General features: G+C 41.7%; 2 protein-coding genes across 2 annotated transcripts in view; one reads left to right on the forward strand and one right to left on the reverse strand.

The window, feature by feature from the left end:
• Nucleotides 1-9,926, reverse strand: part of LOC308103242 (4-galactosyl-N-acetylglucosaminide 3-alpha-L-fucosyltransferase 9-like) — a 274,031-nt gene extending 264,105 nt beyond the window's left edge. The window contains exon 1 of the mRNA XM_080453148.1: nucleotides 9,917-9,926. The gene's annotated coding sequence lies outside the window, so the exon portion shown is untranslated. The remainder of the gene's footprint in view (nucleotides 1-9,916) is intronic.
• LOC308103241 (uncharacterized protein) lies at nucleotides 121-27,027 on the forward strand. Its single transcript, XM_080453147.1, has 25 exons — nucleotides 121-356; nucleotides 1,236-1,313; nucleotides 1,591-1,714; nucleotides 1,867-1,969; nucleotides 3,422-3,535; nucleotides 3,647-3,763; nucleotides 6,653-6,813; nucleotides 7,847-7,993; nucleotides 8,342-8,444; nucleotides 8,726-8,854; nucleotides 8,963-9,148; nucleotides 9,731-9,966; nucleotides 10,105-10,647; nucleotides 11,025-11,354; nucleotides 11,727-11,972; nucleotides 13,605-13,713; nucleotides 14,727-14,834; nucleotides 15,168-16,799; nucleotides 17,117-17,239; nucleotides 17,343-17,471; nucleotides 19,460-19,652; nucleotides 20,323-20,447; nucleotides 21,267-21,457; nucleotides 23,000-23,133; nucleotides 23,827-27,027. The coding sequence occupies exons 1-25, from the start codon at nucleotides 332-334 to the stop codon at nucleotides 24,057-24,059; spliced, it is 5,619 nt and encodes a 1,872-aa protein (XP_080309273.1). The 5' UTR covers nucleotides 121-331; the 3' UTR covers nucleotides 24,060-27,027.
• The last annotated feature ends 562 nt before the right edge of the window (nucleotides 27,028-27,589 follow it).

A 27,589-nucleotide genomic window follows, 5' to 3' on the forward strand; every position in this document is an offset into this window, starting at 1 on the left:
AGCATCCAGTCAGACGGGACTGTTGTTCAACCAGCCGTGAACCTTCTGTGTCTCTCTGTGTGTGAATGGATGCAACATGGCGGAGTGCAGGGCAGCAGCAGTAGCACTGTTCCTGGATTTGGACCACCACAGTGACCATACGGTAGACTGGTTCTTCTGTCCGCAGCAAGTTTCTGGATCTGGACGATCAGAGAACAACACGTGAAGACGGATCAGTAGTTTGTGGCGTTTGCATCCCCCAGCCGCGCCAACGTTTTCCCGGGAGAACTTTTATTATTGTTATTTTAGGAGCTGCTGCAGCGATCATTAGTGAGAGACTGACTCTTTCAAGATGAGCCGCAGGCGACAGGCAACAGGTAAACTTTATGGGGAAAGAACTGAGACAAGTGCATCTGGTTTATGTGATGCTTTTCGCAATGGTGAAGTACTCAGATATTTTACTTAAGTAAAAGTATCAATAGCACAATAGAAAAAAAATACCCTGTTACAAAGTAAAAGGTCTGTGTTCAAAATGTTACTTGAGTAAAAGTACAAAAGTATTGGCATCAAAATATACTTGAAGTACTAAAACGTTTGAAAATAGCAGATCTGCGTTGTGAGCTTGTAGATTGGCTATTTTCAAATGGCATAGCTATGTATAAAATTGGGCTAAAGTGGTTAATGAATGTTTTATAATATAATAATTTGTGCAAAGTAACTAAACTAACTATAATTGGAATGGAGTAAAAGTACCATATTTGCCTCTCAGATGTAGTGGAGTAGAAGTAAAAGTGTTGAAAATTGGAAATACTCAATTAAAGTAAAACATACCTCAATCTTACTTAAGTACAGTACTTGAGTAAATGTACCTAGTTACTTTCCACCACTTGCTTTTCGGGCAATAAATAATACTCAATCACAAATGCACACAATATTCACAGTTTAACTCTGAGTGTTTACTGTTTACAAATGGTCCATTTGGTGACATTTGTCAGCTCTCAGATTAAAAAAAGAAAGCAGGATAAAACACAGAATTTATATAGCCTACACAGTACCCTGTACTAGGCCTTATTATATATAATAGCCTATTTTAAGTGTGTAATGTTCTTTGTTCACACCGCCGGTGAGGTGAGCCAACTCTCTGATGGAGGTTTGGAATTTGCTGGACTGGTTTCTCCAGTGGACTTTTGGTGGAAGAAAAAAATGTTGGCATGTGTTCAATAAAAATAATCATTTCCCACGAAAACCCCTTTCAGAGGTCCAGGATTCCACCCCCACCCTGCTGTCTCTGCCTGCGGATCATGTGTTGAACTCTGGAGCTGTACTCTTCCCTGGTAGCTATCAGTTCTTCCCATTCAGCCCTTTTCTAACAATGTTTTAGTTAGCTTCAGTATGGTTATTATGGGGTTTACCTTGTAAATATCTATAGAGTAATAGAGTTCACATTTAGATCGGAACATGTGTACAGAATTTGCCAAGTTATAATTTCTTTGAAAACGTGTATATCTAACATATTTGACCACTATGCTTTTCCAACTCTGTAGTATGTCTCATTGTTCCATTTCTTCTTTTTCTCCCCCTTTTTTGTGCCATTTGTGAATGTCTAAACAGGTGCTTTTGATCTACATGGGTGCCCTTTGATCATTTTCCCAGTGGATGGACAAGTCAAACTTTCCTCAGACCTCAGCAAAGCAGAAGTGGTTGACTTCATAAACTACTTTCTCAGCCTTCACAAGTATGTTTACACAAAGGGGCTTGTTTTGGTTTGAAGTACTGTATGAAGGAGAGAGGCGAAGAGGTGGAGATTATCTTCTTGAAGTTAATGCGTAATCTTTCATAAGACCAGGCTAACTTTCAGGAACCCATTATTTGTTTTCTTCTCAACAGCAAAAAACAGGAGAAGAGAAGCTTGATTTCGGTAGTGGCAGATTTGAGGCATGCCTCGCCCGCCACTTCGAGATTTATTGCTGAAACTCTTCATCTCCTTGAGGTATCTGGACATTTATTTTGCACATTTTACATTGTCATGTCAGGTGTCAGACACATGAGAGCTCAGAGCTTTATACCAAAATGGCATTTACTAATTTCAAGGACTCCCAGTTTGGTATGCATTGAAGCCCACGGACCCCTCTTTTTTTTACGTTCTTGTTAGTTTTTGTCTTTTGACGCTAGGGTAGCGTTACATTTGGCAATGCAGATTTTACCACTTTCCCAGAAATAGACAGCAAATTGAGACTTCTTTCCCCGAAACAGACAGCAAATTGAGATGCAAGGTCACAAATCATTTAACATAATTCCTCATTTAACATATGGTTAACCACATGAACGCTAGCGTCCCCATTCTGGGGCAAACATTTGATGAAAATTTACAATTTAGGCATTTAGCAGATTCGTAGCCAGACTCCAGAGCGACTTAACAAGTGTGAAATCGGAATAAGCCCAGTAAACATGAGCTCTTGTCAATAAGCGGCAAGATAAGTAGTCATACATGGAGTGCAGAGAGAACAAAGTAGTGCCTCAAAACATTGAACATCACATTCAACATAGTGGTCGGGAGAAAACAAATCTTAAGAAACAAAACACGAGAACAAGTGACCAAGATATAATATCTAGCTTGACTTGTGGGTTTAGATGTTGCCGTTATTTTTTTAATTTTCAAGATCTGTTGGACTAAACAAAAGGTCTCATTTAGCCAAAGTTTAATGAGCGGAACCAATTGGCTTCCTCTGCTAGCACAACTCCATGTTGTCAGCGGAACTGTGTCTCTTCATGGATCTTTTGTGGGCACATGATTGTAGTACGCTCTCACCTGATTTTGCCTCTTTAAAGCACAATGTTAATCACTTGAACCCCAGCGTCCCTATCCCGGGGCGGAACGTTCGCCAAAAGCAGCAGATCAATAGGGTCACAACGTGTTGTGAGCTTGTCGCTCGGCTATTTTTGTCAAAGAGATTTGGTGTCGACTAGAGTGAAAAAAAAGTACAATTGCAGCCTGGGTCCGTTTGACTAAGTATAGAGGGTTTAAGTGGTTAAGGGTGTCTTGTTGTGGAATTCCACTGGGGGCCAACACAGTGGTGCGGGGGAAGAGGAGGTGGTCACATGCACCGTGGGTCACACGCTCGCTTATTTAATAGAAGAGCCTCGGTGAAATTGCATTAGCTGAGCTTAATTGTCTAAGGAGAATTAGTTTGTGGCCACCTCTTTCCTTCTAGATTACATTTGTTTCCGGGAAAAGCTGTGCCATTTTCATGATCACATTGTTGTACGATACCATTACGCATATCGTATGTTTATTCTGTTTCTTGTGTCCTTGGTCTGATTTTGGACGTCTTGCTAAAAGTGTTTTTGTTCTTGTTTGCTGGTATACATTTTCCAGTCTGTCATGCTGATTCTTTCTCTGTTGACTTCTTCCTGAATGTTATTGCTTTGTGTTTTTCTTAAGGTCCACCAGAGGACAGTCCATACTGTGTATATGATTCTACCCAAAAAGAAGGATGCTGTCAAACTGTTGCTAAAGCTCCTTGTTCCATCAAAGTCCTACGCAGTGACGTTCAAGGTATCTGGAACAACTTTAACCCGGGCGTCCGGGTTTCAATAATTCCCAAAATGAAAAATGTCAATGTGTTTAATGTAACCTTCCATAAGTAACAGTGCTCTTTGTTTGCAGAAAGTTCTGCTGAAAGAAGTCTCGGAGCTCTCCAGCTACATTGACCGAAGCCAGTTAACTGCATCTTTGGGAGGCTACCTTATATACTGTCATCAAAGCTGGGTTACGTTTATCAAGGTACTGTTTTAACCCATGAAGACCTGAAGCCGATTCTACAAATGTTGTCTAAATCCCAACAGTATTCTGTAAAACATGTTTCTACGTCAGTGGTGCTCAAACTTTTTCACGTCAAGGATCCCCAAAATGATATGCATTTGGCTGCCGACCCCCATCTCAAAATATTTTGTTCCAGGGACCCCCAGAAGCAAAGATCTCATTTAAAAATGTTTGCTTTAAAATAATATATTTAAAAAGATTTGCACACATTTTCATGATTTTTCAAAAATAGCAGATCTACAAGAGTGCCGCGCTACGAGCTTGTAGATCTGCTATTTTTGAATATCCAAAGTGTAAAATGATGCCTTTTAGCTCAAATCAAAAAATTACACAGATGCGTTCCAGGTCTTAATGGGTTGATTTAAAAGAAAATAACAAAAAATGACGCTTCATAACTGGTTATAGTTTCTCACATTCCCTAAGGAAACCATAAACGTTGTTTAAGTCCGACTGTTAAACAACAAACTGAATTAAGTGATTCACCAAGACAAATGGATAAAAGCCATTTATTAAAAATAAGAATACCAAGCGTGAATTACCATCTTATACATATTTGATTATGTACCATTTAACTGGGCCTTCTGTCTGAGATGGAGTATAATAGTGGTGGCCAAGTGTTTCATAATCTTTGCCCCCCCTCCCACGCACAACACACACACGCATCACAAACATTCTTGCACACATTTTACACATACAGTATGACTCCATGAAGAATAAGTGTTGTGTAAGGCAGTGTGCTTCAGGGAAGATGATCAAGGTCTTGTGATCAGCCGGTTTGAAGTGTGTCTGATCCATGGTAACATTGTCCTCTCAGCACATACACAATGCAAACCTCTGTAGTAAGTTATACACATTGTTGGGGTCATCTGACGTACAGTAGCAGAGAGATGCTTGGCTCATATAGTGCTCATGCACCCACCATGTTTAATTCATCTCTAATGTTCTTTAACGTTAGGGCTCGGAATTGATAACGATATTGTGATATGAGACTAGATATCAACTGGGATTTTGGATATTGTAATATCACAATGTGTTTTTGCCTGGTTTTAATCACTTAAAGGGATACTTCACTTTCACATAAAATAAACATTTTAAAAATATATTAAAAATAAATGAAAAAAGTAATGGAAAAATCACGGCCCCCTCACGCATTAGAGTGTCCTACTAATGTGTGAGGGGGCCTTTATTTTGCCATAACTTCTTTCATTTTTTTTAAATATTTTTTTTTAATGTTTATTTTATGTGAAAGTGAAGTATCCCTTTAAGTCTTAATTTATTTATTCTAAACTTTTTTCAAAGATTTAAAAAGCCAATCTACAAGCTCACAATGCGACACATTTTGAGCTTGTAGATTGGCTATATTCGCTAAAGATAGTTCTTATCGCAACACGATAGTAAAAAATATCTTGATTTGTTTTTGTCCATACCGTCTATCCCTAGTTACCGTACTGAAGAAGCTTGTTTTGTCTCTTGAACCCCTAAAATATTTCTCTTCAGTGAAATAATTATCCTTAATTGAGGAGAGCTGCTGTTCAACTGCAGCTCAATCAGATGATGGGATGTTTTTGTGTACCCATTCATCTGTTCCACCGATGCGGCCCACAGCTATTGTCCGTTACCTTGGTGAAGCTTGCGCAAATGACAGAGTATAATCAGCTGACCTTATTAGCAAGTGAAAGGGGGCCCTGCCGTTTCTTTCCATTAGATTATATATTCAGTCTTGTTCAATTGGATGCTTGAGCCTCTTGACCATGTTGACAGTATTCATTAGCGCTGGGACTGGGAACTGCCTGCATGAAATTATGTAACAACTAACCTACTTGGCATGTTGTAATGACAGCCACACGATCTATTCTATATCTAGCTATAGTCCTATACTGTATGTAATACCAGCATGTGCTTACTAGGCCCCTATTTAATGTATACAAGGCACATTTGTTTTAATATTCATTCATTCATTTTAACCACTTTCAACCTGGCTTCCCAAAAGAGCATTCAGATGTTTATGGAACACCTCTCAGAAAGCCATGAAGCTATCTGAACAGATCTCTCATGGAGCTTTTGTCGCAATCCTGAAGGACTTAGAGCTTGAAAATGTAGGAAGCTGCTTTTTTAGTGTTTTTAGTGTCAGTATTTGTGCCACCCAAATCCTATTTTTAATTCATTTGTGCCACCCAAATCCTGTTTTTAATTAATTTGTTTACTTTTAACATTATGTTTACTTTTAACTGTTCTATGTATTATCTTGTATGTATGCATGTTTGGTTTATTCTGCTGCCGTCTTGGCCAAGTCCCTTTTTGTAAAAGGGATCTCATTGAGGTTTTACTGGTAAAAAAAAAAAAATGTATATATATATATATATAAAAAAAATTAATTTCTTTTGTGGAAAATTTTAAATGGGACTTAAAGGGGTAGTTCACCCCCAAAATAACTTTTTTTCTATTGATTACTGACCATCTGGAGCCTTGAATTCATAGATATTTTTTAGTTTTTGTCACATTCCTAAGCCAATAATTTGATTATAATAAATGTTTCCCCATTGATTCCGGTAGGAGACACAAATGCTTTTGTGTCTCCTACCGGAATCAATGGGGCTAAATTTATTATAATCAAATAATAAAGGAAGGAATGCGACAAAAACAAAAAGATATCCATGAATTCAAGGCTCCATGGGGTGAGTAATCAATAGAAAAAAAGTTATTTGGGGGGTGAACTACCCCTTTAAGTGGTTAATTTATGATGCTCAAGTACATTAATGTACTTGCCGGCCTCATGATATACAAGTGCATGTTCTCCTCTTATTCTTATTATATACAGCAGCTCAAAGTGTGTCTTGTGCTCCTCCATAGGAGATTGATGCGTTTGTGCTGGACTTCCTGTCGGCGGTGGAGCGGCTGCCATCTTGCATCGCCACCCTCCAGGCTCTGTCCAGACTGTCGGTCCCCTCCTCTTACGAGGAGCTTCAACGTTTCTGCTCCACCAATGAAGCCAAGTTCCAGCAGCTGAGGAGGTGAGGCTTTACTGTATCATCCCTATTCTGGACATTTCTTAATAGGCAAGATTCTGCAAAAATAGATGGAACATTCCACACTTGTACTGGTACGACAAAGTACTGTATATAGGGTTAAAATGGACGCGGTAGGGGAGAGACGGACAGAACTTGATCCTTGGAGGGCAGGGTTTACTTGGAGGTTCTTAGATGGCATGTTATGTTGACAGATGCCAGGTCAGCAATGACCTGGCATCTGTCAACATAACATGCCATCTAAGAACCTCCAAGTAAACCCTGCCCTCCAAGGATCATGTTGACAGATGCCAGTTCATTGTTGACCTGGCATCCTATACTGTGCACTGTGTATAGTTTCAATGTTCAGATTATAGATTTATTTTGGATATTCTACTGTTAGACTGATTATATGTTCTTGGTTTACCTATGTTCATGGATTACTATTTCTATGCATTTAATGTATTGCCTTGTGTTGTCCTTGTGTTTGATAAGCCATACAGTTTTTGAAAATTATTGCATAGTGTGGAGAATACTTGCGGTGCCTCTCCTAGGGTTTGCCTCTGAAGGGGGCATTAAAACTGCACAGCTCTGAGTTTATCCTGCTTATACCATGGCCAATGATTAAAATATATTTAATGTTTGTTCATACTTTGCAATACGCTCTGGATAGAAACTTTGTGTTGGCACTGTCCTCGTCAACCTTGTAACAAGTGTTGGTTTACTACTCCAGCTAATGGGAGAAGCCATAGTGATGTCCTAAATGAGTACCAACTGAATGTCCTACTGAATGTCCTAAATGAGTACCAACTGAATCCGTCAGCTGACAAGTCTTGTCTTGTACGACAGTATCAACACAAAACCATGTTTTTTTTAAGGAGTTTGTTGGTATTTTTAGCTTAAATAATTACAGTCAATTTTTATTCATTTTATTTTCAGCTGGTGATGAGGTATTATATACTAGACACAGTGGGATGAAACATACACACAGAAAAGTATACATTGAACGAAAATTTATTATATTTGCTCTGCTGTGCAGGGAGCTGGGCCTGGATGAGCTGTTGAGGCATTGTGAACAAGTGGTGGCCAAGCTACGCTATCCTGAAACCGACCCATCCTACCAGGCCATGGCAGGCACCGCGCTCTTCACCCACACGGCTTTCGATATGCTTCAGAACTACAGCAGGTACTTTCAGGGCACAGATTCACATAGTGACTGAAACGATACACTGAGACATGGCGTGAAGTTTATTTTTTCCTCTTAAGGACTTTGAACATTTAAGTGGTTAGACCTCTACAATTCATGAAACTGTGAAAAATAAAATGTGTTTAGCTTTATGGATGTAATCATTATGACGTAATCAAGGTTCCATTCCCAGTGTCGTGGAAGTAGGCGCTGATACGTTACAGTTCAGTGACTTTGGGCTAATTGTACACCGCAAAGTCCTGGATGGTAATTTGTGTTAAATTAGCGTTTGCTGTGTACAGTGTAGTAATAGCACTTGTGCACTTGTCTTATTGTTTTTGTTGAAAGGATAACTGCGGCTGTGGAAAAGGTGGAGTTGCTGTGGCAGCAGGCCTTTTCTACGGCGAGGATTCATCTGCACATCTTGCAGCTGCGGGAGGAAGCAATGAGGGTAGGCTAATGGACAACTTCGGGACTGATTGCTCATAAAACAGTGATTTGCAAATGTTTGTTAATCATTGTTGTTCCAGGAACTGAAATCAAAGAGTGCCATGCATATATTGGGAATGCTTAGCATTGTTCCAATTGTTTACATGCAATGTTTTGAAACCTAGGAAAAGCTTTGATATTAACATGATGATAATTCATGTCCTCTCCTTGTGTGTTGATTGATGTTTGTAGTCATGGTTTTGAAATCTTACCACAGTAGCATTTGTCTGCTTGTCCTTATAGATCACTGAGCAGATAGAAACTCTTTTGAAAGAAAAGCTCCAGCCATACAGAATAGAGATTGCCAAGGACGTCACAAAGGCCCGACAGCTGAAATCGGACTTCGAGTCCTCCATCTACACCTTTGCTATGGTACTCTATATATTTTTCTGCTGTGGTATATTTTCTTAGGGCCCTGCATACCATAGTAATCACTTTAGTCTGTCCGTCCACAAATGTTATTGTTGTTCTTCCCCTCAGGCACTAGTCCGCTGTGCTGAGGACGTGATTCACACGTTGGCAGAGATGCTACCATTCGGTGACAGCCAGGCCAGGGAGAGGTGGGTGTTGGATTTGGAGATTCTGAAGGACAAGCTATACTCTGCTGTGGACTTCCCATACCAAACATTCAGAGCAGTGTCCGACTTCTACCATTACTATAACAAGGCAAGTTCTTGGAGAACCTAGGAATGTGTGCTTTTTCTGCTTAAATAATTAGGTTGTGACATGGAATTTGCAGCAGTGTACATTGCAATATCAATTTACAATTTAGGCATCAGAGTGAATGGTAATAAACCTAGTTAAAAACGACATGGTAAATGGTCATGTAACTTTATTGTCACATCCCAGGTTTGCAGTTTTAAAGAAGGGAAAATAATAGATATTGGAATATTTTACATATCTGACATGTTTCCTTTCTAATATGAGTAGACTAAAATGGATAGTTGGATACATATCAGAGCATGGCAAAAAAAAATGGAATGAGTAGAGTGCAACTAAAATATCAATTTTCTAATTAATTTCTCTTCTACAATTAATGAGTGTATTGCGACATCAACTCTGGATCGCTGCTCTCCACTCCCTCCTATCCAGCATCAGGGTCCGGGGCTCTCCAGTGTTGCTAGCTCTGCTGTCACGAGTGTATTAATGTGATGGCTTGACTCAAAATAAGATGACTCTAAATGCAAATGCAAAGTGAATGCAGACATGTTTTTTACCTGCAATTTTCTTCCTCTCCAATCCCCACAGTCCAACAGCTGGTACAGCCTGGTCCTCTGCGAGAACTTCCTCCAGGAGCTCCTGTCAGGTGTTGACAGCGCACCCAGACACTGGCAGCAGGGAGTCCCTGTGTGGAGGCAGGCTTTGTCTGCCTTCCTGAAGAGGAATCCCTGCCCTGCTATGGAAGACCTGGTGCAGCTGGCACACCTGGCCAACGTCATACCCGACGGCCAGCTCCAGCAGACGGGCCAGCAGCTGTCTGAGCGGTGAGCGTGTGGTGATGGAAGACGTGTTGAACACTTGCACTTGTTGTGATCGTCGTGAGCCTGTAGATCGGTATGAATATGGTCCATTCTTTGCACAGCATTATTCCCTGTAACTGATGTTTTTTCCCTCCCCCACAGATGTATGATCCTCAGGAAGCTGCTCAGCTGTCAAGGGCCTGTGGCCATCAGTGACCTCCAGCTGGCTCTCCAGTGGCAGTATGCCTTCTTGAGACACGCCAACCATCTTCACCAGGCTCCCACCGACCTCGTTGCCAGTAGAGGAGCTGCAAGCATCCAGGATGTCTCTGATGCCACGTGTCCCCCCTCTGGAAAAACATTGCGTAGATCGGAGAACGATATCAAGAAATCGTCTCGTAGATCGCAGGACGATATCAAGAAAACCTCTCCTAGATCGCAGCACGATAACACGCAATGCCGCGGCTCGCTTCCTAACTTGAACCAATGGGGAACTGGGAAGGAAGCGAACCCCCTCCGAACCAGCCCTGTGGATACTGGAATGGCGTTGCTGGTTGAAGGCAAGCCCCCCTCTCTCAGCTCGTTCGACTCTGGCTTCGACGGGGCAGGAAGCGGCGGCCACCTGGAGGCCGGGGGAGGGAGAGAGGGCTGGGAAGGACTGTGTAGGTCGGCAGGAACCAGGGACTCGTTCAGACCCATTTCCAGGTATGGTTGTCATGATCATGAACGTTTTGGTGTTTAATTGTCTGTCGTACAACTAATTGCTATTTATTAATTAGTTAGTGGTTTTGGCATTAATTATTTAATTGTGGTTTTGACATTGAACCTAGGAACATAGATAAAAAGTAAATTTCTCATGTAATATGGCCAAAACAGGCCATGCATTTACTAATTGTGTAAAATATTTTATCTACAAGCTAATAATGCATCTGCGTCGATACATTGTGAGCTTGTAGATCGGCTATTTTTGCTATTGTTCAACAGATTAATTGATTCAGATAAATAGAAACAATCCTGACGATTATCTCAAATAATTGCGATCAGGAGATCATGTAATAATTGTGGGCCCGGCCTCTTTCCAGGCAGCCCCAGATTCACGAAGAGAACGCGTCCAGCATGTCCGACTCCGAAGAGTGCCGGGAGGCGTTTGACTTGGGCTCGGTGGGAAACGGCTCCAGGGCCGGAGTCCGGATAATCCCCCAGATTGCCGTGGATTCCCTCAACCTGGAGATCAAAGTGAGGCGGTCGACGACGCTGCCTGCCAATCCCTGGCTCAGCCTGCCCGTAGACGACCTGGAGAAGTCGTACACCGTCACGGTTACCCAGAACCCACCGCGGTCAGCCTTGCAGAGAGACCCCCAAGGATCTGATCCTTCAGAACTCTACCACAGTCATTTTGACATGTCCATCAGGTAGGGCTGAAACTATTGATTATTGTATCTATTTCTTTTTTTTATTAATCGAATGATTGAGAAGCGTAATATTCTTCTTCTTTTTTTTGTCAACGAATCAACACGAAAACATAACGTTTTTTTGATAACTAAATTGATCTGATTAAGCACTTAAGCCCTATTTCATACTTAGTCATGAAATGGTGTTGCGCAATAGATCTAAAAGCTCACAACATGTGGTGCGTTCTGAGCTTGTAAATCTGCCATTTTTGCTACTCATGCAGTTGTTTAAAAAAGAAAACAGATTTTTACTTTATACATTTTTAAAATAAAATCATTGCTTTTGAAAAACAATTTGATTAGTTTGATTAACTTTTGCACCCCTTACCTAAGGTCTCTGGACCAGCCCACGCAGACGGAGGTACCGGCCAGCACGCAGAACAAAGCGCTTTGGACCAGGGATTGGACACTGCAGTCCCAAAGCAGTCTTGAGGATCCAGAACTGAGCCCCATTTGCAACGTCCTGTCTAGCACCATTACCGACGGACAAGACCAATCAAGCTGCGTCACAGAAGGGCACCCCACTCTCCTCTGGGATTCATATGACTTCCATGATCAGAATCAAGATGCCACTGATGGGTAATTTCTACCAGTTTATTTTTTCTTTTCTTTTATTTAACTTTTTTTTAACCAGTAAAAAAGACACATTGAGACTAAAGTCTCTTTTACGAGTGTGAAATGGCCAAGAGAAGAGGCAATAAATGTTACACAGCTCTGCCAGTAACAACAACGCGAACTGCCTTATCCCATATTGTTGAAGCGAGAGGGGGCGGGGGGCGGGTGGGGAGAGAGTCAGCGCACTGAAGTCAAGGCACAGACTACTGTGTTGTTGACGGACAACGGATGCACGCTTATGAGAAACAACAAAAATAAAACCTGGCAAAACAGTTGCGTCATGCGTGCATTAGCGCAAGATGAGGATAAAGGAAACATTCAGTCTAAATGTCCAGTTTGCTAATTCTCGCCTACTACTTTTGTATTTGAAACTTTAAATTTCTCTAAATATCATAAACTTTCAGGACAGCCTAAGTACAAATATCTAATATTTATGAAAAGGCTACTATAGGCTACAGTGAAGTCATTATTCAGTCCGCAACTGTTTTGCCAGGTTTCATTTTTGTTGTTTCTCATAAGCGTGCATCCGTTGTCCGTCAACAACACAGTAGTCTGTGCCTTTACTTCAGTGCGCTGACTCACCCCAGCCGCCCCCCGCCCCCCCCCCTGCCCCCCCCGCCCCCTTGCGCTTCAACAATATGGGATAAGGCAGTTCGCAACAACAACAGGGCAATAACAATGACAGACATATAACATCCGTAAAAAGCTACCTAGTAGTGATGAGCGGGTCGACCCGTAACCCGCGGGACCCGCGGGTCAACCCGCGGCGCGGGTGGGTCGAGTCAGGATTTCAGAGGAAATTATGCGGGCTACGGGTGAGCGGGTCAGCCGCAATCACACGCAAAAAAAAAAAAAAACCCTATTTTGAACAACATGCTTGTTTATTCAGCCCATGACAATGTTGTGCTACTTTTAAAGGGACATTTAAAGGGACTTTGGGTACTTAAAAGAGCGCTATATAATATATATTTATATTCCCACCGCGGGTCGCGGGGCGGGTTGAGCCATAGATTTATATGGGGTCGCGGGTCGCGGGTTGAGGCGGGTTGGGTTCCGTGGCGGGTTGGGGCGGGGCGGGTCATGAGAAAACCTGACCCGCACATCACTACTACCTAGGAAGCTCAAGGAAAAACTGAGAATCTACAAAGTGACCAATATAAAACTAAGAGCAACAACATTTGCTACACATCAAAGCAGGACCAATGTCTGGGAATTGTGCCCATGGCAATCCTTTTAAAACTCACTAGAGGGATCACAAAAGCCACTTTGAGCCTGGTCTTGCAGGTCATTCCACGACCAGGGCCCAAAATACACAAGGCTTCTTTTTCCAGCCTCAGATTTTGTTGGGGGTACGACGTAGCACAACCAATTATTAGATCTGAGATTGAGCTAAGAGTGAGCTAAGACGGAACTTGGGCAGGGGAGATAATTGCACTTTGAGCTTCAGGAAATACCACTTGTCAACTAGTAGGCTGCAAATTCCTCAATAGAATAGTACCACTGCAGATGTACTAGTTATATTGTGTTAACATACTATCATACAGATAAGTGTACTTTATATTGAAGTGATGCGCTTTCTTTTACATTCTTTTCCAGATTAAGCGGCTCAGTTGTGGGCATGTGTCCAAAGGATTGGGATGTGAAGGAACAGGAGGGTCTAAGGGAGGTGGAAGAGATTCTCGACAGGGCTGATGGAATACTAGAGGTGAGGTGTCAACCATTTGAACAAAGCGGTGGGTAATGTCTCACCCATTTTGAGTTTGGACTTTGGAGGATGTTTGCATGAAAGGGAATGCCATTTTTTTAAATTGTGGTTTTAGGGTAGGGTTAAAAAAAGGTTTTTTTTTTAAAAACTTTATTAACCGTGAAGTTAGACAGGAAACCGGGAGTGACACGCAGCAAAGGCCGTCGGGATCGGGACTCGAACCCGCGACACACTGTCACTCAGGCTACATTGGTGTCTAGGTGCCCGGACCGCTGCCTTTTGTTTTTCTTGTTTGTGTATAATTAACTTAAGGCGATCTAACATTTCAAAAAGTCGATTCTTTTTTTACCTCTTACGATGTAAACATTCGGTCGCTAACAGAATTACTAATGCAAACAGAATTAGCTTCCAGCATACACCGATACACGCGTGTACAACGTATTCATTGATTTTGGTCCTGCTTGGTCAAGGGAAAAAATACTTTTGTTGATGCATTCAAACGTGGCAGTATATCCAACAAAAATATTGTGCTCCTTGCCAAATGCTCTTTACTGGTAATAAAATGCTTTGAAAACTTTTTTGTCCAGCTCATGAATGTAGCCTGTAATAGTGTGATTAGTGGGTAGCAAGTAAGAAAAAACCCAAATCTTAACCCATGGAATGGTGCATGAACCCCCCACCACTATTGTGTGGGGTGGGTCTATGATGGACCCACCCGACACAATAGTGGTGGTCCCCAGGTTGCTCTTAGTCAGGATGGTGGTCCCTGGGTCAAAATCAGTTGAAAACCCCTGTTCTAGGGGATGGGTTTTGAACAAAAAAAAATGTTCAGATTTGCTACTAGACATTCAGGCTTAACTATTTAATTCCATATTTAAAACACCATTTGAATTGCCTACGGACACACCTGCTCAACTTATACATGGCTTATAATTGAAATCGTTGAATTTTATAGCTTTTTATTATGCATTTTATTGGACTATGTTGTTGTAACTGGACCTTTTGGGGTGCAGGAGGAAGAGAAGGTTCTGGCCCAGGAAGTCATGCTGGATGTTCTGTGGAGGTCGGAGAACAGGAAGAATCAGTGGGCATTATGGGACAGTAAGGACCATATTGGTGTGGTATGTTAATCACTTTATTTATACATAAATATTATTATTTAATGGTGTGTATTTACTAGGGTGGAACAGTTGATCACATTAATCTATTATAAAAATAAATTTGAATCAAATTGGGTATTTCTTGTGGTAATTTTGAAAAAGTATAAATTGGGGCTTATTTATATATTTTTTTCTCCCCATATTGATATATAAAACTTTTTTTTAAATGGCAAAAAACTCAACCTTCCCAATTATTTGATTAATCAAAAAAGTAGTTGATACAAAAATGTATACTTGCAGTCCTAGTATTTACCAACAACACATTTTGTGCAATACCCATGCCCCATTTTCCAGATGTCCCCCAGCGATCTGGTTGAAGCCGGTGTGCTTGGCCTCGAAGATGGCCTTGCCTCTGGCGACCTCGAGGACCACAGTGACTGGAAACCACTGCATTCGTCAAGTCAAACCGAGGCTCCCGAGGACCATGAATGTCACGTTGAAGCTGTGAACCCAAGCGGTTCAGCGGGACTCCGCAACCGAGCAGACCTGCTGACAGAGCTCAGGAAGGTCAACATCCTGGACGAGCTGATCGTCGAAGAGAGCCTGAAGATCCACGAGCTCAGACGCAGTGACAACGTGGAGGAGAACGGGCCCCCGGGCGAGAAATGCGCCGCAACAACTGGGCCCTCGATTACGAGCAAGGAGAGGGAGGTCTTCCGGCTGCAGCTGGAGAGGGAGAAAAAAGAGGTGGAGAGGATGGAAAAGAGCTTAAAGAAAGATCAGGACCGAGAGCGTAAGGTCAAGAAGCACAGGAGCAAAGCCAGAAAGATTGTGAAATGTTCTGCGATGGGAAAGATGCGAGAGGAGAACGTAGACGATGATGCGCTGATTGCGCTCCGTAATGGCCTCTCATCAGGCAGTCAGAGCGAGTGTCGTGACTTGAAGCACTTGACTTCAGTAGCACCACACAAGCCCTTAGAACCGTGCACCAGCAAATCCAGTAGCACTTCAGTATCGCCTGGTTCAGATCCACTTGCAGATGGCCAGAGTAATGACGGCGCTGACCCAAGCTATGATCCAAAGAGCCTGAATGGGTCTGTCTCTGAACCCGCTGCACCCAGCATGACTCCACTGTGTACAAGCTTGGATCTGAAGGAGTCTTCTGAAGGCATGAAAAAGGAACCCCAGGAATGTATGAATGCAAAGGAATTGGATGCATGGTCAGGGGAAAACGGCAGTACGTTGAGCCCAGAAGCTACCACGGTACCTGAAATGGGACCGGGCGACAGAGCTTTTGATCCAGGCGGTAACTCAAAGTGCACTCCTGTGCCTAAACCGCGAAAGGCATCACTTGGTGTAAGCTCCCATATCACAGAAAAGGAAACCCCTCCGTTTGCAGAGGTTGCATGTATAGTGGCGCCCCCTGGTGATGCAGCTCCCACTTTTCAACAAGTTGACACACAAGACGCCCTACCGAAGCCCAAAGAGAGAAAACACAAGTCTCCGGGCAACTGTGACACCATCATATTAAATCCCAATGTCAAAGAACACTGTAACAACAATAACAATAACAACCCCCTGACTGAACAGATCATAAATCCCAATACCAAAGAACACTGTAACAACAATAACAATAACAGCCCCCTGACTGAACAGGTCATGGTGTCATTCGATAAACACCAGTCCGCCAATGAAACCTCTCCCCAAGAGAAAATGGCTCCTGAATCCGAAGGAACTCTGCACACAGATCTTGATGACCAAACGGAGGCTGGTTCTTCTCCTGCTGCAGATGGGTGCCTAAACCCACAGTCGCCACCACCACCCGAGGACCCTCCTGATTTACCTGTAACATCATGTGACCCGGGTGGAGGCAGAGGGTGGAGGAAAGAGATGTCTGATGGAGTGGACACTTGTGAAGCCACCAGGATTTCAGGCACGAGGTCACCCGTGCACCAGCCTCAACTTGGCGACATCAACGGCAGAGCGGTATGTCGCTTCAGTTGTGTCCGGTTTAGTCCTTTTTCTTTCTACAGTACATTTTAGTCCTTTTTCTTTCAACAGTACATTCATATACCTGCTTTATACTATATGAACACTGTTTTCTTATTTTTTTAAATAATTGTTATACAAGCTACAATTCAACACCTGCTCCTTCCATGAAATGGACTGAGTAGATGAAAGCTATGATGCCTAGATCTCATCAACTTCAGTCACAGAGAGATATATTTGAACAAGAAGGCAAGAACGTTACTCAATATTACAAATGTCTTCATTGTAATTTCCTTCATTGTCCCCCACCACAGATGACAGCTTTCAAAACCCCTATAGTGTTGGATACAGGTTCTGGTTTGATGAAAGCTGGATTTGCAGATCAGGACCTTCCAACAACTATATTCCCAACCATTATTGGGCTGCCCAAATATGAGGTATTGGTATTGCTATAATTCAGTGTGCTAGTTCTCTGCATTTAAATGCTAGAAATGGTTTGCTTCTAATGTGCTGTTCTGATCAGCAGTTATGTTTTTGCAGGACATAATTAATGGTCACATAGAACGAGACGCGTACATTGGACACGAGGCTCAGCACATGAGAGGTGTCCTTACTCTGAAGTACCCCATCAAAAATGGAATAATTCAGAACTGGGATGAAATGGAAAAGGTAAAAATTCATCAAGATGCGATTGTGCCTTGTGTTCAACTAGGATGGATAACTAGCCATTGTGTGTGTATGTGTATTTACCATTACAGAGACTGAGTTTCTCTGTAATTAGCTCCGTGCGGGTGTCGCACACAGAAAATAGCCGATCTACAAGCTCTCAATATAAATCAGGCTTTAGGCCTCTAGTTTAAGGACATTAATGTTTATCAGTATCGCAATTGATGGGTTTGCAAGTTTGACACATAGCAGTGGAGTCGGTACTGACGGTAATGGACCAAAAAGGTTGCGCAACAAGAACACTGGCTTTTATTGGATTCAGTCTACATGGTTCTTGGCTGTTTAGATATTGCTCGCATTCCAGCAGAATATTGCTGACACACCCACATCAGGAACTGCACCGGCACAGTGACTGTTTAGCCTCACAGTTCTTTGGAATGTCGGCACTGACGGGTCATTGCATTAGTGGCCAAGTATGCCAGTATACCACCCTCAAGCTAGAGCAGTGGTTTTAAACCTTTTTCATGCCAAGGACCCCTAAATTGATAAACATTTGGCCGCGGACCCCCATCTGAAAATGTTTTGTGCCAGGGACCCCCAGAAGCAAAGATTTTAGTTAAAAATATGCACATTTTCAAGATTTTTCAAAATAGCAGATATACAAGCTCATAGCGTGGCACAGAGTTCCACGCTATGAGCTTGTATATCTGCTATTTTTGAATAGCCAAAGCTAAGTGGTTAAAATGATTGTGACGAGATGTTAACTAACTTGGCTGGGGACCCCCTGGTAACCCCCCAAGGACCACTGGTGTTCCCCGGACCACGGGTTGAGAACCACTGAACTAGAGGCCTTAGCACTGAATCCTTTCAACAATAGCCACAATTCTGGTTACGCAGTATCAACCCTTTGTGCCTGATTAGGGCTTTGCTGACGATTAGCTGTCATACAAATAATTGACTAATGATGTAATTGTTTTTGGCATTGAACATTGGCACAGCAAAATTACATTTCTGTTTGACTTTTCCGCTTTGTAAATAAAAATTGCTCAGGGCATATACAGGTATGCTACATATTAAAGCCTTTTATTGAAAAATAGAAATAAATTATTAAATGACCAATAATCAAAATAAATAATGTACTATGGCCAAAACAGGCCATATATACTGCGCACAACATGTCTTCTTGATGCTACCTATTGTGAGCTTGTAGCTAAAACTTTTAACGTTTTCCATCACTTTTTGAAAGTTTTTGACCAAAATAGGGACCTAAATTTATAAATGTCATCCTATAAACTTCATCCAAGTGTCTCTCATACAGAAGAAAGGAGACAATTCTAACAATTATGAAATTATGTAATGATTTTAACAGGCCTATGTCTGGTCAGACAGTATTATTTATCACATTGTCCTACTTCATTCATAAAGCTAGTGTTTGTGCATATTTTGTTACTAAGCCTTAAGGGAGGGCAGACCATTCTCCTGTATTCATCATTTCCCAGTTGGTCCGTAGTCTTGAGCCAGAAACTCTCCAGTTACAAACCTGTCCTGTCAAATCCTAAAGCTACTGCCACCATAAAACAAATCGTTGCTGTCGGGCAGAAACCCTGTATCTCCATATTTCTATGAGTAAATTAATCTCCTACCTTGTCATAATACAGTGTCACACTAAAATGGCAAAAATGGCTGATCTACTATTTTGAAGAAGGGAAAAAAAAGAGTAAAAGTGTGTGGGATTTATAAATATTGTGGGTTTTTTATTAATATTGAACCAATGAAAAGTATTAACAACAGCTTGTGACTAAATGACTACTTTGGATCATTGGAACACAGGTTATTTCTTTCCATTTTATGAAAAGTAACGTTTTGGACATACAAGGTTTCCCCCCCGACAGCGACAAAATCCTTAAATCTCATTTTATTTTAATCTGCCGCTTTTCGGCGCGTGGCCTTCATCAGAGCAAAGTAAAACCAGTCGTCCTTGTCGCTTTCAGATCTGGCATCACACTTTCCAGCAGTTGCGTGTTGACCCAGAGGACCACCCTGTTCTGTTGACCGAGGCGGCCATGAACCCCCTGGCGAACCGGCAGCGCATGGTGGAGGTCATGTTCGAGTGCTTCAGTGTACCCCTCACCTACGTGGCTATGCAGGCCGTACTGGCACTCTATGCAGCTGGGAGGACCACAGGTGATTTGGATGCTGATTTCACTTCTTAGCCCAGTGTTTCTCAAAACATGTCAAGGACCCTCGTATTTGTATGGGACCCCCATCTGAGATGATTTGGAAATGGCAGATCTACAAGCTCACAGCGCGTCGCATCACAACGCTTTGTGGGGGGTCCTCGAACCCCACTTTGAGAAGCACTGTGTTAGTCACATGAACCCCAGTGTCCCTGTTCTATATAGTCGAACATTTGGCAAAAATGGCTGCTCTGCCAGCTCACAATGATGTTGCGAGTTTGTAGATCGGCTATTTTGAGCAAAGAGATAAGGTAATGGAGGGAAATGAGGTGGGGGCCAAGGATGGACTCCTGGGGGACACCAGTCAAAAGTATATAGTGGTTAACCACTTAAACCCTATTGAGCTTGTTCGCCTTTAATGACATGCCCAAATATGGAAGTGGTTAATTGTTAGCAGATGTTGGAAAGCCTAATTAAGCCTGACCTTAATTAAAAACATTGACAAGATGATAACATTACTTAATTAATCCCCAGGGTGAGATTTGTTTTTAATATAGTCACTGCCGATCATTTGTCACCATTTTACACTTGGGACTATTCTATCTTGTCATGTAAATTATGTTTCTCTGTTAAATTTAAATAATGAGTTTCTCCTAATGTATTTTTTTGGTCTGTAGGTGTGGTGTTTGACTCTGGGGATGGAGTGAGCCACAGTGTGCCGGTGTATGATGGATACTGTCTCGCTCATGCTGTGCAGCGTGTTCCTCTGGCCGGCCTGGATGTCACAATGCATCTGAAAAAGGTGTTCTTTCAGTCAAACATTTATTGGTCTCTTTGGGGAAATGGGCAGATGGGTAGATGGGCAACAACAAAGTGTGGGGGGTGGAGTTTGGATGCAACAAAGCTGAGACCTTAGGCAATTTATCACTCAAGCTGTGCAACAGGGAGTGATTGTTCCTAATGTACATGTTAAACCAAAACTTTTTTACTGTCTTTACATGGTTATTTTGAAAATGTCACTCAAAGGCGGCTTTAAGAGTTAAAGCTGCACTATGTAACTTTCCTCCTCTACCCTGGATTTGAGCTAATGGAGTCTGAATGCTTGCTCAGAAGATAAATCAGGTCAAAATTTGTCAGATCCTGTGTCTAGGTGAGACATGACCTTTGACACGATCTAAATGTCTATAGAAGAGCAGGGAGAAATACAACCACTCCAATTGTAGTTAAGTTATATTGTATTGTACCATGCAGATTGGACAAAATAAAAATTTATTCATTTAAAGAAAGTTGCATAGTGCTGCTTTAAACCTTATATAAATATACTTTGTTGACCGGGGTCTCCCAGGGCTCTATAATCTTTTTTCCCTCTACACCAAATCTCTTCATCAATAATAGCTGATCTACAAGCTCACAACGAGGTTGTAGACTGGCTATTTTCAAAGAATGTTCACCTATAAAGACGTGCCCAGAATAGGGATGCTAGGTTTCACGTGGTTATACCATTTGCCGGTAATTGCTGAACTGTTGCATAAGAAGTGAGCTCTGTACGGTATGCAAAGGACTGATGTATTCATGCATTAAAGATAACTTTACGGTGCGTTTTATGTCCCCCTTTAAAAAGCTTCTACAGGAGCAGGGGGTCTGCATGCGGACCACCGCTGAGATGGAGATAGTGAGGGAGATGAAGGAGAAATGCTGCTGCGTTGCTCTGAACTATGAAGAGGAGCTGAGCGGCAGGGGGTCCGCCAGCAGGGAGATGTATTACACCCTGCCCGACGGACAGATCATCTGCCTCAACACGGAGAGGTTCAGGTAACCGCTCCGCCCCGCCAGGGGCTTTTATCAGGGGAACACTCTACCTAATGAGGAGAGGCTGTGTGGTGTTGCTCTATTAACAGGGGTTCTCAAAACTTTGAAATTTCAAGAACGCGAATAAGTCTGAAAGTATACAAAATGGAACCCTGACGAGTCCATTTGGTAGCATTATTTTTTACACTCAGTTACAGATATGTAAGGGTCTATTTAGAACCCCCTCAAGGAACCCTGAGGATCCCTGGACCTTTTCAAGAACCACTAATCTATTCTAGAAATATAACCACATATTATTTACTCAACTGATCTAGTGTATATCTTCAACAAAAGTGACTTGCTGACTTCTCAGTGTATATGCACAGTATATTTGCTTACCTTTTTGCCTGGCTGTCTTTGTAAATAAGATGTATTTCTTAGTGACTTGCCTTAAATAAAGGTAAGGTATAAAATAAACCTCATCCAGACATTTTTGGAAAGAAATTAACCATTTGTATTTTTTCTAAAAATGGATATGGCTGATTTGACAAAACCATGGCTTTAAACATTTAGTCTGCTACCAAAAATGGCCAATGTACATATCCATTAATTATTACCTGGCCAGATGGCTGTATGCAATAAGTCTGGGTAAACTGACATGTTTTGCTTGGTGACTTGCTATCACTTTACTATTATTATTTGCTATTACTTTGTGTGAATAGTGTGTATAGAAAACCTGATTGGTGGCATGCAGAGCAGACTACTCAAGACAAGGTACACTACTTTCTTGCAGTTCCGGTTTGTTTGACGGGAAGACTGTTCAGGTTTGGTTCACACTACAAACCTGAACTGTGAGTAGGTAGTTTACAGGAAGGAAAAAACACATAATTTGCTCGTCATAGATAAAATCTACAAGCTCACAAATGCATTGTGAGCGTGTAGCTCTGCTATTTTCTCAGAATGCTCACTTATTATGACACGGCCAGATGTGGTTAAGTCACAAAAGTTACATTTCCAGTAGTGGGAGTATGTATTGGAAAGTCTTAAGTTTGAATTCATCCCATGTTTTGTGAAACAGCAAGTTTTGTCAAAATGCCTTGTGTTTAAAGGGACACTTCACCCAAAAAAAACTTTGTTTCAATGGATTAGTCACCCCATGGAGACTTGAATTCATGGATATTTTTTTGTTTTTTGTCTCATTCCTAAGACAATAATTTGATGACCGGCAGCGGTTCCGGTAGGAGACACAACGAGTCTCCGTTGTGTCTCCTACCGGAACCGCTGCCTACCGGTCCGCTGGTCATCAAATTATTGTCTTAGGAATGAGACAAAAACAAAAAAATATCCATGAATTCAAGTCTCCATGGGGTGACTAATCCATTGAAACATTTTTGGGGGTTGAAGTGTCCCTTTAAGTGTCTGTCTGATTTGGTCATACCGGTAATCTACAGCCTAAGGGACCAAATCAGATTCTTCAAAGAAAGGCTGACTACGGCAGTCTGTGACGCTGTAGGCTTGACGTAGGACTTGAACCAGGTCAACCTGTTTGGTTTTTTACTTATCCAGGGCCCCTGAGATTCTCTTTAAACCCGAACTGATTGGACGAGACCATTATGGGATACACGAGAGCATTTTCAAGTCGATCCTGGGCTCAGACATTGACCTACGGCGGAGTTTCCTAGGGAACATCGTTCTGTCAGGTAACAGTGGTTTTGTTCATTACACAGTGGGTTTTAATGCAAGCGATCTGATTGGTCACATACATGTTCCAATTATCCTGGTACTTCTCTAAATACAGTAACTGCCAGCCAGGGCATGCTTCATTGAAAACGGAAATGGATTAAAAAGTTTATGATAACTGCCTGGGGAGCTAGTTGGTGATCCTTTGTCCGGTCTCCTACAGGTTATTAAGTAATGCTTTTTGGAAGAAACAATACCAGTATTAACCTTTCAACAGACATGGAAAAGTGTCACTTTTCAGCTACAGTCACCTTTTTGAACCCAAAAAGGGCAATTGTGTGACACCTGACCCGAAAGAAAATAACATGTTGTCACCTTTTTCACCTCGGGGCTGTTTGCATGCCTGTTTCAACCTGGCATCCCTATTTTGGGCGTATCATAGGCGAAATTCTTTACAACATTTTAAAAAATTGTGAAAATGGCTGATCTGCAAGCTGCTATCACATTGCTATGCGTTATGATCTATTAGTTGTAGATCAACTATTTTCGCACATTTTGGGGTACTGCCTAAGCCCTATTTCATACTTGTCTTGATCGTGGTAATTAAGTGGTTAAAGCTATAATCCAGTAGGGGTGTTATGATGTTGATATTCCATTCTGCTACACTTAATTCGATAACCTTCATTGGAAATCTTTTTTTCCATTCAACCCAGGTGGAAACACGCTGCTGCCTGGCCTGCCGGAACGTCTGCAGAATGAAATTGGGGGCATGGTGCCGTCGGACCTGGGGGACGGTGTCCACATCACCAGTCCCAAGGACAGAGACTTCAGTGTGTGGAGCGGTGGCGCTGTGCTGGCCAACCTGCCATCCTTTTATTCTGCCTGGATCAGTCGGGAAGAATACGAGGAGTTCGGACCACAGATCGTCTTCAGGAAATGCTTCTGAGCTGGACTCGGTCTGCTGGTACGTGGATTACTGTATACTGTACTGTACACTGGTAGCTGCCAAAGAAACAAACACTTATCCAGGAGTTCTGCTTCAATAGTACTCCAATGACCTCCGCGGCCAATTCTTTCCTTAAATGCTTTCGATGGCGCTGAATGGTCATTCAGAGACAAAGACCTCTCATCTCTCAGCCTTTTTAATTGCAAGACTGTTGGCAGTGAACAAAGAACAAAATATGAATTTTCAGACTGGGTTTCTCCCACAAATAATCTGAACCTTCAAGTTCTGCAATGGCCACATCCTCTGTACAGCTTGGATTTCTTTCTCGATGTGCAATACAGCTCTTCCATGGTGCCATGGTTCTGGTTTAAACGTACAGTAATAATACACTTGTAAATGTTTGTTTTTCTGTCTGTCTTTTGTGTGTTACTGACTTTTGTATTAATTTTATCCTTGTCATCAGGCAGAGTCTTGACCTATGCTCTCTTTAATGGGAGCTCTTACTTGAAATAAGCAGGTGTGACTTTAACCTGCCGATGAGGTTATGCCTCCATAATTTACTCATCAAGACTCACTCATGTGGCAAGGATGAAATTGCTTTTTATTAATAAGAGTTGTGTCATTGTCCTCAAATAGGTTCTGTGTGCCTCTGTTTTCTGTAAAGAAACGTATCCCTTTGTGCTGTTGGTTGATATTTTATGCAGCACAGGTAAACACTTGGAAGATTAGAACTAGAATTAGGCCTTGTTAATATACAGCCAGGCATATGGCCTTAATTTAGTGTTTAGTGTTTGTTTAGTTTTTTTGTCGCAATACCCAGTTTCAGGATAACCAGTTTAGGGGCACACAGAAGACCATATTGATCCAATTTAAATATAAATCTAAGTTATATGTTCTAAATGATTATAGCTCAAACATTTTTAATTGAATTTAAATTATAATTGTCCATGTGACTGGGTGAAAGTTGCAATAAGGAATTACAAAAGTTAAATGCATTTCGGCAACACAACCGTTCCCTCAGTTTGTTTTTTTTCCCCAGGGGGGAGGGGTGTTGTTCATGTCCTCTTGTCAGGGCAGCGGTCATGAATCTAAAGCCTGATTTATACGTAGTTGCGTGACGGTGTTGCGCACCAAAAATGGCAGATCTACAATATCGGTAGATATTGTTGACGGACGCGGGAATATCTCCAGAAAGGCGATATCGAGCGAGGGAGAAGAAAGTCTGTCTTCTTCAATGTTCCTCAAATCCAGTACAAGAATCTGTGGGTTAAAGTAGTTATGTTCAAGGACATGACCCCGTCACCGTTCTCGTGATTCTACCTAGATGATGTGTTGGTTGGTGCGGAATAACCAGACTTTAAACTTGTCTGACAACATGTGAAGACAATTCCAGGTAAATCGGAGTAAGCCATTTTGTCATACTGAGACCCACTATTGCTACACAAGTATCTTGCTATTTTTGGTGCGCAACACCCACATGCAACTAAGTAGAAGTCAGGCTATTGCTGTCAGGTTGTCTGGGCAAGAAATAAATATGACCCTCCTCAGCCATAGTTCAAGTCTTTCAAAATGTACTAGTCATTCAAAATATACACGTTTGCTGATGATAATCAATACAGTAGTGGTTCCCCCCCCCAAGGGTCCTTGAAGGAGTTCCAAGGGGTCCCAAGCATAATTATTGATAGTTGGCAACCAAGAGGACCCTTAAAGCCCTGTAACTCAGACAGTGTACAAATGCAACCAAATGGACCCTTATGGGTCCATTTGGTTCCATTTGTACACTGCCAGCGTTATGGGGGGATCCATGGTCTAATGAATGAATGTTGGGGTCCTTGAAATAAAAAGGTTTGGTAACCACTGCTGTACGGGATCAGCAAACGGAGTGAAGACGGTACATAAGGAATGCACCACTGGATGCACAATAATGGTGCAGGCGTGCAGCACTGCAGTTGTGCTGCTGGTTGCAACCTCTACGATGTGCAGTTATTTCTGAGAGCGACGACACTGATGCCTACACTGCACTGTAAAATCCTGACGGTTAATTTAACTCTCAGTGTGTAAACGTTTGGGTTTCCTTCCGGTCTTTTGATTCTCCACCAGAAGAACCAGTTGAGCTTTTTTAAAGGCTTTTTGTATAGCAAGTGAAAGTATCATGTCCATGTTGGATTATGTGATGCATGGGATTGGTCTGAGAATACTGATCATCACTTTGTCTGTTGTGTACAGTAAACTTGCGTACAGTGAATTACTATGCTTTTTGTCCATTTAAAATATGTATTACCTTGTCTTCTATTTGTTTTCACTTGTGATTTTTGCTTTTCTTTGACATTTTTGACGTTTTGTCAGAATGTGTTGTTGACGTGCACATCAGTGGTGATCACTTTGCGCCTGTGAGCGTGTAGATTTGCTTTTTCCGCCGCGTTTCACCAGCACGCAAGTAAGTATAAATCAGGTCTTAGTATTGTGATGTTTTCCGAGGGGCCAAAACTGGTGCATTTGCCTTGTTGCTTTGAACTTGCTTAATCCCGATAAGCCCTGTACAGCCCCATGTACTTGTGTGGTGCATGATTTGTCATAATTTTTTTTATTATTTTGGTGCACTTTTGCATACTTGCTTCATTGTGTGTGTGACCTCTGTTGTTTTCATTTTGTAATTGCCATATTTTCTACTATAAAAACATGGGGTTGTCATGTGATTTTGAAAGCTCAGGTTTTTGGTGGAAATCAGTAATCACTGTGGGAACTTTAGAGACTTATGTAAGGCAGAAATCAGTTAAGTTAAGTCAACACGTTGGCTTTGTGGAGCTATAGGTGTAATCCTAGATTTGAAGTGAGAAGGGGTTCTTGCCTTGTCCCAACCTTATCCAAATGTACTTTGTTTTAACCATCTGGACTGCAACATTTCACCTAAACGATGCTTTGTATGTCACGTCTGTGTTTTTTTTAGAATAAATATTTTTTAAATCTTTTTGTGTGTGTTGTCCCTTGAGTTGTATTGAGCTCAGTCCTGCATATACGATCAAACTAGCCTGGAAAAAACATCTATCCGGAGAACACAAGGGGAGGTAAATGCAATTTCCCGTAGAAAGGAGGTGTCATTAACTGCCGACGTTTTCCCTTTTTCTCCTTTGTACATAATGGCGTTTTGTATTTATTGATGTATTATTGTGTTATGCTATGTTGATGAATTGAATACATTGGACCACAATGGAAACAACGTTTGTTAGCCTTAATGTCTGACTACCTTGTTCCGTTTACATTTCTGACTATGGTATTCAATCAATACATGCAGTTAGAAAAAAAATGCAGTTTTGATTGATTGAATACTTTAACAGTTTACAAAAAAGGTACAGTGGTACAGATTTATACAAAAGGATGCTAAAAGGATAACCCAAAAAAGCCCAGGACTTATTTCCATTGAGTTGAGGTCCTGTGTATTCAATTCATCAAGATATTAAAGACAAACCATAATTTGCAAAACATCCTACAAGTTTAGTACAGGTAGACTGATGCTATATGAAAGTCTATTT

The sequence above is a fragment of the Gymnoscopelus braueri genome, assembly GCF_963280865.1.
Source record: "Gymnoscopelus braueri genome assembly, chromosome: 16".
In the NCBI taxonomy this organism is placed as follows: Eukaryota; Metazoa; Chordata; class Actinopteri; order Myctophiformes; family Myctophidae; genus Gymnoscopelus; species Gymnoscopelus braueri.